This window comes from Sturnira hondurensis, unplaced genomic scaffold (genome assembly GCF_014824575.4).
Source record: "Sturnira hondurensis isolate 20B ecotype Veracruz unplaced genomic scaffold, ASM1482457v3 Scaffold0003796, whole genome shotgun sequence".
Classification (NCBI taxonomy): Eukaryota; Metazoa; Chordata; class Mammalia; order Chiroptera; family Phyllostomidae; genus Sturnira; species Sturnira hondurensis.
This window is the reverse complement of record NW_028076427.1, coordinates 106,443-122,849: the sequence shown is the minus strand read 5'-3', so window position 1 is coordinate 122,849 and position 16,407 is coordinate 106,443. Positions and strand designations below refer to the sequence as shown.

At 45.5% G+C, this 16,407-nt stretch overlaps 1 protein-coding gene across 3 annotated transcripts in view; it reads left to right on the top strand.

The window, feature by feature from the left end:
* The window catches only part of FAT3 (FAT atypical cadherin 3), a 515,463-nt gene extending 501,880 nt beyond the window's left edge, over positions 1 to 13,583 (top strand). For 2 of the 3 annotated variants that reach the window (XM_037042797.1, XM_037042799.1), the window contains 5 exons: positions 816 to 1,471; positions 4,457 to 4,570; positions 6,615 to 6,674; positions 7,474 to 7,509; positions 8,129 to 13,583. In XM_037042797.1, the coding sequence (XP_036898692.1) occupies positions 816 to 1,471; positions 4,457 to 4,570; positions 6,615 to 6,674; positions 7,474 to 7,509; positions 8,129 to 8,751 (1,489 nt within the window). In that variant the 3' untranslated portion in view covers positions 8,752 to 13,583. The remainder of the gene's footprint in view (positions 1 to 815; positions 1,472 to 4,456; positions 4,571 to 6,614; positions 6,675 to 7,473; positions 7,510 to 8,128) is intronic. The other variant, XM_037042798.1, reaches the window with a different exon arrangement.
* The last annotated feature ends 2,824 nt before the right edge of the window (positions 13,584 to 16,407 follow it).

Here is a 16,407-nt window from a genome sequence, read left to right as displayed (position 1 = left end):
CTATAAAGTATTAGTCAATTTTTTCCTGGTAATCTGCATTAGCATTAGCTTTTGATATAGAATAGAATAAAATCTAGAAGATACGTAGATATGTAGGCCTCCCCCAAATTACTATAACCACTACAGGAAAATGTCAGAACTAAAGACTTCCCACTCTTGGGAAACTCTTTATAGAAATGTGTAATTTTACAGATATTTATCTGCAATTCTACAAAACCACAAAGCTCCAAGAAGAAACAGGGTTGAGGATAAATTAGTGGCAAACTAATTTGGTGCCCAAAACAGCCAAACCCACTCTGAGGCTATATCTAAGTCCTTATTTCTTTCACTAAGTGTCAATATCCATATGTTTTACTGTTGAAACACTGGTATATTTGATTATGGGTCCTCTGCCAACACTAATTCCTGGGGTGGGGGGGTGTATTTTATATCATATGAAAGATATATACTATGTGACATTTCTAAAATTGAAAAATTTTAAATTCTGAAGTGCATCTGGCCCCAAGGATTTGGAAACCAGTGCCTCTTCAGCAGCATCTGTTTTTTCTCTCTCTGCTCCTTCTCTTCTCTCCCAAGATGGCCTTCCCCTTGCTCCCAGGGTAGGGCCAGACTGTTTGGGAACACTGGGTGGGAGAAATATCAGTGCGTGCTGACCACTGCGGCCGCCTGCTGCACACACACACCATCACACCATTTGCGTGGAGCTTCATGTACCCTTTAGGTGCTTTCTTTTCTTTTAAAGTCAGTGTTCAATCGAGCTCCAATATACAGGCCTGCTGTTTGAAAGGGGTGTGTGTGTATGCTTGGCCCTGAAGGTGTGAAGAGGACATCAACGAGTGTGAGCGGGAGGAGTGTGAGAACGGGGGCTCCTGCGTCAACGTGTTTGGCTCCTTCCTGTGCAACTGCACCCCGGGCTTTGTGGGCCAGTACTGCGGGCTGCGCCCCGTGGTGGTGCCCAACATCCAGGCCGGCCACTCCTACGTGGGAAAGGAGGAGCTGATCGGCATCGCCGTGGTCCTCTTCATCATCTTCATCTTGGTGGTCCTCTTCATCGTCTTCCGCAAGAAGGTCTTCCGCAAGAACTACTCCCGCAACAACATCACGCTGGTGCAGGACCCCGCCACGGCCGCCCTGCTCAACAAGAGCAATGGCATCCCCTTCCGGAACCTGCGGGGTGGCGGGGACGGCCGCAACGTGTACCAGGAGGTGGGGCCCCCGCAGGTGCCTGTGCGCCCCATGGCCTACACCCCGTGCTTCCAGAGCGACTCCAGGAGCAACCTGGATAAGATCGTGGACGGGCTGGGCGGCGAGCACCAGGAGATGACCACCTTCCACCCTGAGTCCCCGCGCATCCTGACCGCCAGGCGGGGTGTGGTCGTGTGCAGTGTGGCTCCCAACCTCCCAGCCGTGTCGCCCTGCCGCTCCGACTGCGACTCCATCCGCAAGAATGACTGGGACGCAGGAACTGAGAGTGAGTAGGCACTACGGCATCGTTATTTATTCCTCCCTCCGTCATTCACAGGGAAGCCACAGGTGTGGGGGTCACTTGACAAGGGAGTTAGGGAAGGGAGAGAGAACCTGCAAGGACACAGCGCACATCGTGACATGTTGTGGCTTTGAGTGTTCACATTCCAGCCCTGAAAAATCGCTCTGGGTCTTATCCCTGTTTACAGATGGGGAAAATGAGGCTCAGAGAGTATCATAAGGTGCCCACAGTCACAAAGCTACAAAGAGTCTTCTATTTCTTTCTTTCCTTACTTACTTACTTACTTACCAATTCTAACCTTGTTTTTATCGTTGACATATTGCAGATGTTCCCATTTTCCCCTGCTTTGCCCACCTCCACCTAGTCCCCAGCCACCCCCCCCCTTCCCTCTGGCCATCACCACACTCTTGTTGGTGTCCACGGCTTCTGCATGGATGTTCCATGGCTAATCCCTTCACCTTCTCTCATCCAGTCCCTCTGCCCCCCATCCCCTGAGGACTGTCAGTCTGTTCCCTAGTAAAGGCTAATATGAGGTACTCTAATCCAGGGTTGCCAAATTCTAAAACCCATGCTCGCCTCACAATACTGCACCCTTGGAACAAAGGAAGCCGTGTAGCTGCGTCAGTGATACACAGAAAGTTTGCTCTGGAAGGTCAGGAAAAGAGAGCGTTTCCAGTCTTGTGGACTGAAGACTTGAGAAGAGCAGAGGGACATTGAGTTGGATCGTGGTGGGATGATAGGTCTGGAGAAAGGAGGGCCTTCCACATGATCAGACAAAAAGCAAGTCGTTCTATTTGGCTGATGTGAAGGGTCCATGAAACAAGAGGGTGAACCGCAGGTGTGAGAAGTGGGCTGGGCCAGATGGTGGTGTGCCCCACTCCACTAGCTTCATGCAGCAGCATTCTAGACAGAGGGAAGAACAGCGGGTCCAAAGGCTCCGGGGTGGGAAAGACATGTTGAAGACCATGGAGGAGAACGGTGTAGCCAGAGCTTGGGGAGCACCAGGGGAGAGTGGGTTCACTGTAACAGCAAGACGAGTGCGTGTTTTTAGGCAGGTGATTGCCTTGATCTAAGTTACATTTTAAAAAGATGGCTCCGTTCCTTGGAGAAGAACTAAACAGGACCAAAGAAAGAAGAAAGCAGAGAGACTAATTCGGTGGTGTCCTTGAACATGCAGGTGAGAGATGGTGATTGTTGCCCCTGCCTCAGCAGCAGTGGGATGAAACTAAGACAAGCTCTTTTGTCACCTATGACTTTTCCTCTGGCCAAATAACTTTCTGTTTGAGTAGCAGGGGTGCCCTGGGACTATTCTGATATATGTTGGAGTAGAGGGAAGGGGGAGAGGCAGATTACTAGTGAAGCTAAAGAGCCCACATAGCTGAGGAGATAATGGGAGCCTTCGCAGAGGAAGGGGGCATTCCTACTGGTGTCTGTGCCCATGGGTAAAATTTGGGCAGGAAACTATTGAAGAGGGCCTTCCCGAAGCCAGACGCATGTGGATCAGTGGAGAGGCCACATGAGGGGTGTCTGACTCATTTTCTGGAGGCACATTTATACTTTGAACTTTCACCATAAATATATTCTCTCAAGTCATCAGTAAAGTTAGGCTTTGTCAAAGCCTTGCCCATTACTGGCTGAAGGAAAGGCTCTTTTTTATTTGACAATGAAAAAGGGGGGTTGAATGAATGGAGGCGCAGAGAAAGCAGTTGGATGCACAGCCAGTGCCTCACCAGCCCAGACCGTGTGTCTAGTCTTCCCTTGTGTTCAGGCCCAAGCCCGACGCCCACGATGTGCGTTTCCAAGGCACATCACACTTTCTGTGGCGCGGCTGTTGGGAGGCAAATTCCTCGCTGGTGTCTCTCTCTGTGTATATCAGTTGTTTATCCAACTGATGATTTTGCCGTGTCTTTAGCTCCGACAGCAGATGCAGACCCACTGCCCACTGCTGACATCACCCATAGTAAAAGGAACAGGGATTTCTCCGGCTGCGAACAGAAACAACTTTTTCCTTCATCACTAGTCACCGTCTCTTTGTACCGTCACATTCCGTGATGATTTGAAGATTTTCCCAGTGATCATTTCTCTTCACCTACTTGTAATGTGACAGCTTTATTCTGGGAATCTACCTCAAACTCATACACTCGTTTTCCCCCAAAGTATTATTGGGTTTTATTGAATACATTTCTTTCTTTGTTAAGCAAGGCATTTATCTGGGGAGACAGTCTTTAGGTGGCTAATTCATTTTCCACTTGACAGTTTCAAGATACGGGTTGCTTTTATTGCTTCCTTCAGTCCCTCAAATAAGAAAAAGAAAGCAGCCCTGGAGAGGGGGGGAGGTGGTTCAGTCTGCGTTCGTATCTGTGTAGCAAAGAGGGGGGCAGTGTGTGGGTGACAGCCCGTCCTCCCTGCCCCGCTGCTAACCGCCTCTCACCTGAGTGCAGAACACTGTCACTCCCAAAGATGGTGTGACACTGCCCTCTAGAAGGCAGTGCTGAGAACGCCGCTTGCTCCCCTAGATGGAAGTTAGGATAAATGTAATGGCATTCTTGCCTATAAAATATTTATACCCCTATTTGAAAAGTAATCTCATTTAACCTGGTGTTGACACCACATCGGTCCATGTAAATGATTTAAATGAACTCTGAATGGCAAGGAGCAACCCAGACACTTCATCCTCGTTTCACTCTTCACTTAGGCTTCGCTTTGAGGAGGGAACTGCTACTTTCGGCTGTCAGCTATTTGGAAGCTCATTTACCACGGGTTAAGGGTTTTGTATCCATAATGTAAATCACTTGATTGACAGGCAGACCTTTGCCCCCCCGTGGCACAATCAATTCTCCATTGGTGAGCTAAATTATTTTCTCTGAGCAAATGGAAGAGCTCTGAGAAGTGAACTCTGGGGTGGCAGGGCTGCAAATACACACGAGGTAACCAGTGTCATTTCTGCTTGTTCTCTGGCTGTCCGCGAAGACAAAGGAGTCGAAGACCCGGGAGAAGTGACCTGCTTTGCAGGCAGTAATAAAGGCAGCAACTCTGAAGTTCAGTCCCTGAGCTCCTTCCAGTCAGATTCTGGTGATGACAATGGTAAGAAGTCATGGATTTGATCCCCTGGGGCGACTTCTGCCTCCTGTGCTGGCAGTCAGTGGTTGAGAGGAAGGCGATGTGACCGGTTTCGTTTCTCGCCCTGCTCATGGGCCCCTGCGCATGTTCACCGGGTTTTCAGGCCGCAGCTCCATTGTTGGGCGTCATTGCTGAAGGAGGCTCTGCTGAGCTGCAGTTGTGAGCAAGCCTAGGGATCCGGACAAGGTTCCCCTGGACCTCCCGCAGTGCACCCTCTTCAATTTGGCTTGTGATGGAACTGCCTTATCCCAAATGATGCTCTCTAGCAAACAGTATGGTTTATATTTTATTTCTAAATTTCACTAATGATTATGCCTCCACTCTACATCCAACCTCCATGTCATTAGAAGTAAGTTCAGACGCAATATACCCTTCCTATAGAAGTGACATCTTCATTCATTTGAAGCCCCCTTATGACCATTTGGGGTCATGGCCTTTGAAGAATCTATTGAATACTATGGATCAGCTCCTTACAATAATGCACACACACCCAAAATGCTACATGCAATTCCCAGTGGTTCATGGACCTCTCACTCCTGTGAACTTATATTAGTGAAAGGGTTGCTGAACTGGACTTCCAGAGCTGAGGAGCCAGCTTTGGAGGGTGGGTTGTTCTCCTCAGGGCAGGGGAGGGCAGCAGAAATGGTCATGAGACAGCAAGAGTGGTGAACCAAGAATAATTTCAAATTGTCATTCACAGAGATAGTTGGCCTTCTCCTATGTCATTTTCCCATTTATAAGCAATTGGCAAAAATTGAATATTTGTTAATTTATGTAACCATTCAACCCATAAACCCGTGTTGAGTTTCTTCTGTGTGCTGAACACAGTGCTGGACATTGTGTACCCAGAAGCATGAAATGAAAACAACACTGTCTTTGCCCCCAGGTCAATGCAGAACCAGGTAAGCTCGAAGCCCATAGCAATCCCAGAAGTAAAATAGTCCACTTCACCACCCCCACCCTTGAATCACTTCCACCCCCAAGACCCGGCACTCCTCAGAGCTGCAGAAGCCACAGCATACCTGACTGGCTGGGGCAACAGACCCTAACAGTGGATTTCTTCTGGCCATTTTCAGAAGGTCAGGGGAACACCTCCAGCTCTGTTTACCAGGGTGCTCACACCTTCTCTCGTCCCCAACCAGAAGAAAAGCTGCCACTGCTTTGTGTTGTACGGAAACAACTGAGAATAGTTAGTTCCCACAATCCAGGAAGCAGCTCAGGCAGCGATGCTGGGTTGACTCTTCTCCGGGGCTCTCTCTGCTCTGTGTGCTCTCAGGTCGGCCTTACGTGCTTAGCATTCTGGATTGGTGCTGACTAAAGCAGGCAGTGTGTGGAAGTCTCAGCACACTGGTTTTAAACCTGATTGCCTGGCCACGAGCTGCTGGCACCAGGTGCTAAGTTGCCTCATATAAAGCACAGAAATCACCTTCCCAGATTCCAACCATTTCAGAGCCTAAATGCTGATGTCTCTCTACACTTTACTGGTGAGAGCTGGACCTTGGGTCATTCTAGGCTTTGAGTGGTGGCAGGTGAGTGTGGAGCCATGAGTCCTGCAAGTTCATCCTCTCTCATGGGGTTTGGTTTGGAGCAGCGTGACTGACCAACAAAGAATTCTCTTCAGAAATACTGAGCTCTTCCTGTAGAGTCTCTGGGAGTTGCTAGCAAGGAATTAGCATGAGCCTGATGAGCCATTGCCTTCTTAGATGGATTTCACTGGGCCATGAAGTGTAAACTTATAACCCAGACATCCCCGCCCATCATGCCTTTCAGGAGGCCTAGCCCCAGATTCGCTGCCATTCCCCTTCTGTTCCCAGAACCCTGGGACCACAGAAAAAAAGTGTCCACTGGACCACTGCCTCGCGGACGACAGTGGGAAGGCTCCGGGTGTTTGTGTGCTGCACCGTCGTGGTGGTCATTATTGTTAAGAAAAATGAACGTATGTTTACAATACATAACTAACCTGAAACTGTCCTTCCCCTCCCTCCTGTCTTCTTTTCCTCGCCACAAGCATCCATAGTGACTGTCATTCAGCTTGTCAACAATGTAGTTGACACTCTAGAAAATGAAGGTATTTACTTTTTTCTTCCATAGCATTTCTTTGTGTAAAGACTTATCCTTTTGTAAATATTACCTCCTTGTTACTTTGAACTAGGGGTGATTTTATTCAGGTGACAACTCGTGGGGGCAGGGGGCCTAGTAAAGAGTGGGTTTCAAAGGAGACCCTGGATGTTTCTCCAGGTATTGGGGTGAATTTTAGAAGTTTAGAGAAAATCAAGTTCATATTTTTTTAATATGTGGGATGCTCTTTTTATAAAATATCTTCCAAGAGAAGAGTACCCAATTACTTGGAATCCAGATTAATACTAAATCCATCCTTACATTCAACATGTATTCACTGAGTACCTACTATGACCTGGGAATGCTTGAGAAATCATTCACACCTACAATATAATGAGGATTGATTTCCATCAGGTAATTTATATTAGTGACGTAATACAATTACGACCTGGTGTAGATGGGATTTATTTATTTATTTACTTATTTATAATAATTTTTGACAGAGGGAAAGGGAAGGAGAAAGAGAGGGAGAGAAACATCAATATGTGGTTGCCTCTTGTGCACCCCCTACTGGGGACCTGGCCCTCAACCCAGACATGTTCCCTACACTGGGTATCAAACTGGAGACCCTTTGAGTCCCAGGCTGGCACTCAACCACTGAGCCACACCAGCCATGGTGGGATTTATCTTTTTATTACCTGAATAGCAATGGGGAGAAATAGCATTTTTAAGGCATCTCAAACGTTCTCATGTGCCCTCTTCACATGGCTTGGATTGTCAGTCTGACCTCTCACTTTGTATTTAAACAGTGTCTGTCATGGATCAAGGGCAGAACTACAACCGAGGTGATGCTGCTACGCCCCCAGCATAGCATTTTACTTAATGTGTTTTCAATTGCTGAGTTTGTTCTTGCCCTGTCCCTCTCCCTCCATTTATTCTGAGTTTCTCTGGTCTGAATTTTGCATGTTCAGGTGTCTTGTGAGCTTGGTATTGGAGGTGAACACCCCGCCCACATTCCTTCCCAACCACTCCCCTACCGTGCAGCTCATCCATCTGCGTGCACACCTCCCTGCCTTCTGTGGACCACAGTCCAGCTGATGCCGCTCTCTGTCTGCGAGCATGTCGCCAGCCTGACTCTTCACTTAGTGTATGGCTAGGTAGAAATGCTGGGGGGAGGAAGTCCTAGAGCTGTGTCTCTCGGCATGCCCTCACTGGCCATCTCTTACGGCATGGCTGAGCATAAGGCTCTGCAGCACCCAGCCACCACCTCTCAGAGCTGCCACCGCCTGTTCTCCCAGGGCCAGAGCATGGCTGGCCCCTGACCCACCCTTGTATGGAGCATGCACATGCTTTGGATTCGTAGGATCTCTTGGATATTAATTGCATGCCAGGTCCCTTCTCTTTCCAAACCTTCCCCAACTCCAGCCTTGAGGAAACTAACTGTTGTGGCTTTTTCACTCACAGCCTACCACTGGGACACCTCTGACTGGATGCCAGCAGCCCACCTGTCCGACATAGAGGAGGTGCCCAACTTTGAGAACCAGGAGGGAGGGTCTGCACACCAGGGAAGCACGCGAGAGTTGGAGAGCGATTACTACCTGGGTGGGTACGACATTGACAGCGAGTACCCGCCCCCTCATGAAGAGGAGTTCTTGAGTCAGGACCAGCTGCCCCCTCCCCTGCCAGAGGACTTCCCGGACCAGTACGAGACCCTGCCGCCCTCCCAGCCTGTCTCACTGGCCAGCACACTGAGTTCAGACTGCAGGAGAAGACCCCAGTTCCATCCCAGCCAGTACCTCCCACCTCACTCATTCCCCAATGAAGCAGATTTGGTGGGCCCGCCTGCCACCTGTGAATTTAGTACTTTTGCCGTGAACATGAACCAGGGCACAGAGACTGCAGGCCCAGCAGACAGTGTGTCTCTATCCTTGCACAATTCCAGAGGCACCTCATCCTCAGATGTGTCAGCCAACTGTGGCTTTGACGATGCAGAGGTAGCCATGAGTGACTACGAGAGCGTGGGGGAGCTCAGCCTCGCCAGCCTTCACATTCCCTTTATTGAGACTCAACACCAGACCCAAGTGTAAGAGGATGCACCTCCGGTGCTTTGCCCTGTTTGCTACAGAAGGACACTGGCTGGGCTTGTGTCTGCGTGGAGAGTAGTGCATTGAGCACGGAGGAAATGTGGTGTTCTCCACTAGGAACTTCTTCACAAGTCACAGTGCTTCAAGCCAGCTTGACTCCAGTTGGGCAGAAAGGAAAGGCTCAGAACTTGTTTCTGGGAGGTGGCAACAGCCCTTGCAGTATGTACCTGCGTTCAGAACCAGGAATGCTCACCAACTTTTTAAAGAGGGGAATAAATTTCACCCCCTAGGTTACACAGTCGCTCTCGTGTGGCTTCGTGCAGTATTGCGCCCTGCGAAGTGTTATGGCGTCAGTCCTTGCAGTATTAGTAACTGGCGATGAGCAAAGAGGCATGTGATATTGAGCCAGTGGGGGAAAGGGAAATGCTAGTTATTGTTCTTGGGAAAGTTAGTCACTTAGGCAAAAGGAAAGGAAAAATATTATGAAACAAACAAGAAAATGGGCTGAAGCCTTTAAAGATCAACTTTATTTTTTATTATAAGCTGCCCAATTTTCAGCTATAAAATTAGGTTTAGGTGACATGTTTAGTATGCTTAGTTATTTTTGTTTATTTGTGTTAAGCATCCAATATAATACAGTTGGGTTTTGTGGTCTTTGAGAAAGGTGTGATGAAGAGGGATAAGAGGATATGGGGGGTTCCATTTTGTGGGTTCCATTTTGTGGGGTGGGGATGTTAATATTATTCCGACACCAGAAAGACTGTGGTTATCCACTTCCAGTTTACAGACCTGGCTGCAGCTACAATTGTAACAGTGCTGCAGAAACTGACTTTTGTTCAGAGGAGCAGGAAATAAAGAGAAAACAAGTAACACTTTGTCCTCTAGAAGGACAGATACTTAGAGGTTTAAGCAGAATCCACAAATTTAGAAAACATAAAATAGAACATTTTTGAAGTTTTCAGCCAGATAATCACAATTCTTGATAATGCAAATAAAAGCTGAATATTGTTCTAAATTGGTTAGCATCATCACTATAAATGCAATTCTGTCGTTTAAAAAGAAGAAAATAGCTTAGTTCCTGTGTGTGGATGATAATGGTGTGTGTGTCTGGGCCAATGCACAAAGGTGTGCTTGCACTCAGTGAGGCTGCTCTTGAGGAACACTCGCATGGGAGTTTTAGGCAGTGGACTCTGTTGAAAATCCTGCCTGGGAGGCAGGCCTTCCATTTTCTCTAATCTCTGCGATGTGAGAGAAACACCAAATGCCATATTTTACTCTGGTTCAACTAACTTTATTTTGATACTGCCATTTATATTAACTCAAAGCAAAACTGTGCTTTTTTTTAAAAAAAAAGAAGCAGTATTTTGTTATAATTTTCCAGAACTAAACTCTTATTTGAAAAATGTGTGCTGTTTAATTACACACTGGGGTTCTCCTCTGACATGTGGACTTTGGCCATCCGTTTCCAAAATTGACAAGGGAATCATTCCACTGGAAACACAGTAACTCAATACTGGAAGCTCAAATTTGACAAACTGAGTGACTTTCCTCTTTTGCTTCAGTCCGATTATGGTTGCATGTGCAGTAGCCATGGTGAATACATGTATATTTGCACTATCTGCTTAATGAGCAAATCTGTGTCCACAGTTTCTGATGGCATATGGCATCAGTGTGTTATTGTACTGTCCTGAGTCTGTGAATCACCCACTCGGTCATATTTTTAGTCATTTCGTTGTGTTTAATCCACTTCTCCATGGGAGTCAGTGTTTCTGAAGTTTGTCCTAAAAGAAACTCCTTTTCATTGTCAAGCTTCCTGAGTGCATGCAAACAATTCCCATTTTTTAGCTTCTCTTCTTTTCCCATCTCCTGGTTGGACCTACTCATGGGAGCATCATCTGCACTGTGGTCTTGAAATAAATGTCACTGAGGCTGCTTTTGAGTATAACATCTTTGGTATTTTCTTTGGTGAGAAGCACATTTGCAAAATCATGGAGAAAATGACAAGCTAATGGTCTAGCATAGAATCACTGCTACACTTTTGATAATGCAATGTCATAAAAACCACCAAAGTAAAACCAACAATTCATTTCTTGCCCCCAGGAAATATTAGAACAAGATTAATGCCAGTGAGTCACTATTGCTTACACAGCATCTCCTCCGGGGAGAATGCCTGACTGACACAGTAATGAAGGAATAAATAGATCCTAATGCAGTTGTGAAGCCACCCAAGAAAACCGTGCCCTCCCTTGGCTCTGACCTACATAAAATACCTCTTTCATCAGGACACCTTCCCCTCGTTTTCTGCGAAATAGCTCTGCACCTAAATGCGTACCACACAAGCATGTGTTGTGATGTTTTGATTTCTTACCCTTTAAACATTGTATCTTTTAACTTTTTGGAAAATTAGACTTCCCTATAGATTATGAGGTTTTTCAGTCAGGCCAAGATGGAACTAGGTGGGATATCTGCTGATATGAAGATCTGGAAGGGTCATTAAGGTCTGTTTGTCCAACCCTCTTATTTTTATAAAAGAGGAAGCATGCCCAAAGCAGGAAAAGCACTTGCCCAAGCTCACATAGGAAGTCAAGTAATTGGACATCCATGTGGCTACTATTCTTTCTGTATAACATTGTCCACCACTGACCTCCCCAGGGCATGTCATCTGCTGGACCTGCTGACTTCCCACCAGTATTCCTTTAGAAAATGCTAGAGATCATGGATGCCATTTCTTCAGAAGCCTCATGATCTCATGATTTCTAGCAGTCCCACTAGGAAGGGTGCAGTTATGGAATTCACACATGTCTTTGGACATGTATCAAAATGCTGCTTTTACCAAATGAATGTTTTCTCAGATGAGGATGGAATGATCATTACAGAATGGAACCCAGACTAGTCATCAGTTATGGTGAAACTTTGTTTATAATATTACCAACTGGTTGCATTTTTGTTTTTCCTTTTTCCCTTCCTCTATCAGTTCTGATGTTTGTTCCTACCCCCTCCAGTGTGACGAACCACGTGGAAAATATTAAAGCCAATTAGTGTTATTCCTTTTTTTCCCTAAATGTATGTGGCACCTCCCGGAGGCCATTTTCTGCAGCCTGTTGTAAGCACTTTACTTGCATTGCACACTTTCTGGTTGAGTCGGTGGATAGACTATCGACGTTTGTCATGTGTAAGCAGAAGCTCTGGGGCTGTAAAAGTAGGTGTTTATTCCATTTCTCGTGTGAGCATTTTGCTGCTGAGTTTCATTCCATGCCAACGTTCCACATGCTCATGTCCTGACCATTCATGAAGCGCCATTGTAGAAAACTTAGTGATAGCAATAGGCCACGCCCATGCCTTTGAGGTTTTCCTTACCAGAGAAAGGTGTGGGAAGGAATTTATGCTGCATTCCTGGGAGTTCCTTGGGACTGCCCATAGGTGTCACTAGCACAGCCTGGACACACACACGCACCATTAGCCAACTCCTACTTACTTCCCATGCCACTCCCCCACTAATGCAGTGTCTCCATAATCAAAGTCAGAGGAATTGAGAAAAGAGATAACAAAATAAATCATTTCAGGTCCAGAAAACGCTTTCACGTGCGATAGTTCAGGAAGATCTAGTGTTCACTTTGCAAAGGATGCCCAGGTAATCATCTGCTCTCTCTCCTCTGCTGCTCTTCTGGTACTCAAATATTGATAAAGCAATTAAACTTTTATGTTTTAAGCTTCAAAACATGGGACATGAGGACTTGAAAAGACATTTCTTCTGTGTCCTCATTTTGTGTGGTCTGTGAGAAGATGATTGTGTGTTTTTCCTGCAACGTCCAACTGCACATTATTCTAGTGGGAATCCACAGCGTCTTTAAGCTTCTGGCTGTATAATTCTAGGGTTTAGAGTCCCCATTCATGGGCTTGGCATCAGTTAGTAGTTAGCCATCTGGCTAAGAGATAGGAAAAAAGTAAGGTTTTCTCTCCTTATGTAATAATGAAAAGCAATAATTACAAGTGTGTACTGTTACACAAAGGCCATAATACATCTCTTCCACAGTTCAGGATGCACTAGAGGATCGTACGGCCATTTGGAGCGTGTTTGGACCCGTGAGTGTGTATTGTAGTGCCCTTCCAGCAAACAAAGACCTGAGTTGCTACTATTTAACCATTTTGTGAGCCCGTACTACTGCATTTCAGGAAGTGATGAAAGTGTCGGGGAAGGGAAGCAGTTCTTTTTAAGCACTGTACCAGAGAGATTGTCTTGTATATTTACCTGTTGCAAACAGGCTGGTTTGTAAAAGATGTATGTTTTGGTGTTTAAAATGTTTATAAAATTGTATATAATGGTTTCGATTTTCCAAGCTTTTGTAGATACTATATTTGATGCCTATCAGGATGCTTTAATTTGGGGGGTCGAATATACTTCTAAGTCACCCATGCTGTCAGTCTGCAAACTTTTGAGGTAACTACACACACCTACAAAAAGGATTTTACATTTGAAAATGGTGTTTTTTAATCATTTCAAAATGTACTGTAAACTTTCTTTGGTTCTACGGTTTTCACTTAACTTTCTCTGTTTTCAAAGAAATGTTTTTTATTGACATTTTTTAAGTGAGTGTGTTTTGCCCAGTTACTAAGTACCTGAGATCTATGCCATTTCAGATTCAGAATGGAATATATCATCTCTTCACACACATGTGTAATCCCCTAAACTTGCACACACCTCTCACACCAAACCTTATGCAAAGGGGAAAGATAACACTTAGAGTGGATCTCGTCCCTTATGGAAGGGGATTGTTTCTGCATATATTGCTGTTGGCAGTTCTTACTCTGGTGTTCTCTTTCTTAAAAAAAAAAAAGGAAGAAAGAAAAACAAAAATGACAAAAAAGACAGCCAAAAACAAAAACTCAACAGTGTACAGGTTTATAACTTACAAAATTTGGTGGTTAAAACAAGTTTTCAAGTAAAAAGAAAAAAACGAAACCAGCAATTGTGTTGCCTCTTCTTAAGTGTTTCCTTTTATTCGTCTTCAGTTACAGCCACTGCTCACGCGGCACTCGGGCAATCACACTCTGCAGGGCGGGTGGATTTATTCAGACTTCTCACCCCCAGAAAGACTTCTCCTGGTTCTGGTGCACACGTGCTGGAATCTCACTCAGCTTCTTACTGCCCACATACCCTGTGGGGTTTTTCCCTGATGAAAATGAAAATAGCACTAGAGACTAGGACACACGAGGGCCGTCGAGATCCACCTCTGCAGAAATCTCTCCTCAGCATAACCCCACACCTTCAAGGTGGCCTTTCCAGTATTTCTCTCCCTCTGAATGAATGAATGAATGAATGAATCAATCAATCAATCAATCCAGAAGTTTGGGACGTGGTTAACACTCTAGTTTTCCTGCAAACAGCCTTGGGGACTTTTCTACAGAGTGAAAGTCAAAATACATACAGGAGAAGTTGTGGGAGGGACACAGTGATCCTTTGAAGAAGAAGCGACATCACGGTAAGTTACCTTGAGACCAGGGAGAACTGCAGGACAGAGAGGACCCCTCTGCCCTGCCTTGTGAGGGAGGGCCGGGACCTGGCTGCTGGCTGTCACTAGAGTGTGCCCTGCCTGGGCTGGCAGCGGAACTGTCCCTGCCCCACTGACCAGGGTTCTAGAGTCACTTGCTAAAGAATGGCCCCTGGATGGGCACTTGGTTCCTTGAAATCCTCACTCTGCTGGCAGTTATGTGTGCTACAACCCTCCAACCACTGGTCCATCCCTACAGTGGTATGGGGTGAATGCTTAATGGCCAGATAAGAAAGGGGAGCACCAGTTTGTTTCATTTGCTAATTTCTATGATGTTAGTACTCATATCATGGCTGATTTCAAACCACCAAGGTAATATGAACCAGCTCACAAAATTTCTGAGTCTGACAGTGGGCTCTTACAAGCCAGTAGGACCCACTTACAGTGGACTGCCGCTGGCCCCCACCAAGACCATAAGCTACTTGAGTTGCATCTCCACCATCTTTGTTTCCCAGTATATAATGGCCCTCCTTAAATGTTTGTGATTGAAAAAGTCATTAATGATGTCTCCAGCATAAATCCTTCCTCATTTTGGTGAATTTAGTAACCACAGTGAGAAAGCTTTCAGGAGAGGCAGGTGTTAAAAATTCCAAAACCTCTCTGCCTTTCAATCCAACACCACAGTGATGTATTCATGAAAGTACTCATGTCCATGTCTTTTGCACGGCCACCCTTAGCAGAAAGAGAATCAGTTTAAATCTCCCTTCCTCCCACAAAAATGGTAGAGGAACCCAGAGATGTTGATTAAGAAATAGCATTGGTACATTGGGGAAAAGAGAAGTCTTTTAATGTCAGTCTTCATTTTCTGCTGGTTCTTTGAGGTAAAAGGGCTGTTTCCAAGCTTGGAAATAGGTCTTTGTGGAAAGGTCATTTTCTTTCTCTGTGCCTGGGTCAGGGGTCCTCAAGAGCACTCCCAGGTCCGATTCCCTAGGAAGGTGCAGGACCTAGAATACAGTTGCACTCCTGACTGTTGCTAACCTGGGAAGCTCATTAGGCTTTCAGTGCCTATGGTTTTGTCCGAGTATAGTCTCATCACTAACCTCTGTCAGGGGTACCCCAAAACTCCAGACTGCCAGAAAGAATGCAGGTGTTCAGCATAAATGATAGCGAAACAGTAGAAACACTCTCAAAATTCAACTTCTCAGACACCAGCCGAGGACCAACCTGGCAGGCAGGCCTTACAGAGAATAGCACTGGGACTCCTAGTCCCTGCACAATCCATCTGGAATTTCTGCTTGCAATTTCTACCTGCAGTGGATACTTCTGTCTGCCCAGACTCTCTGTAATCAACAGTTTCCACATTCCATGTGGTCTGCATAGTACTGCTCTCTTATGTGGAAGCAAAGGATCCAGCCAACCTAATTCTGCCACAATATCCTAGGTGAGTGCAAGCTGGTCAATCAAATGATGCTATCCAATGCTGATGTGAGTAAGAAGTGTCACTTCCAGTAACTACTTCTGGATAACTTCTAGTTTGGGTGCATAACCTAATATCCATCTTGAAGCATTTTGGCTTATTTCTCAGAATTCTTCCATTTTTGTCTTCATTATTTTGCTTTTAATTTCTAACTAATTCTCAGCCAGCTATGCTACTCTGTTTTTGTTTAACAAAGAATATTTGAAACAGCTAAAGCATCTAACAATAGATGATAACTTAAAACAAAGCGGCAAAAAAAATTAAAACAGCCTAAAAAGCAGAGCAGGAACAAATGGCTTAGAAGTAGAAAATTCAAAAACTTTTAAAAAAAGTTTCTTTATTTGTTCTATTGCTATTTCTTCCCTCCCTCTTTCTCTTTCTGTTTTCCTTCCTTCCTTCCTTCCTTCCTTCCTTCCTTCCTTCCTTCCTCTTTCCTTTCTTTTTTCCCAGAGAAGCACAAGATTATCAAGAAAAGGAAGACAGGATAAAGGTCATAAAGAACCCCTATAGTTGTCTCCAAAAATGATCATCTAATGAAGACTCTCTTTGTATGTACATAAGCACTTATGTAGATGGGGGTATTGAATAAATGGATCCTATTTTATACACTGTCTTGAAGGTTGCTGTTTTCCCTTAACAATCTGTCTCAGATATCTTTACAGGCCAGTACTATAATTAATGGCTGCATTGTGT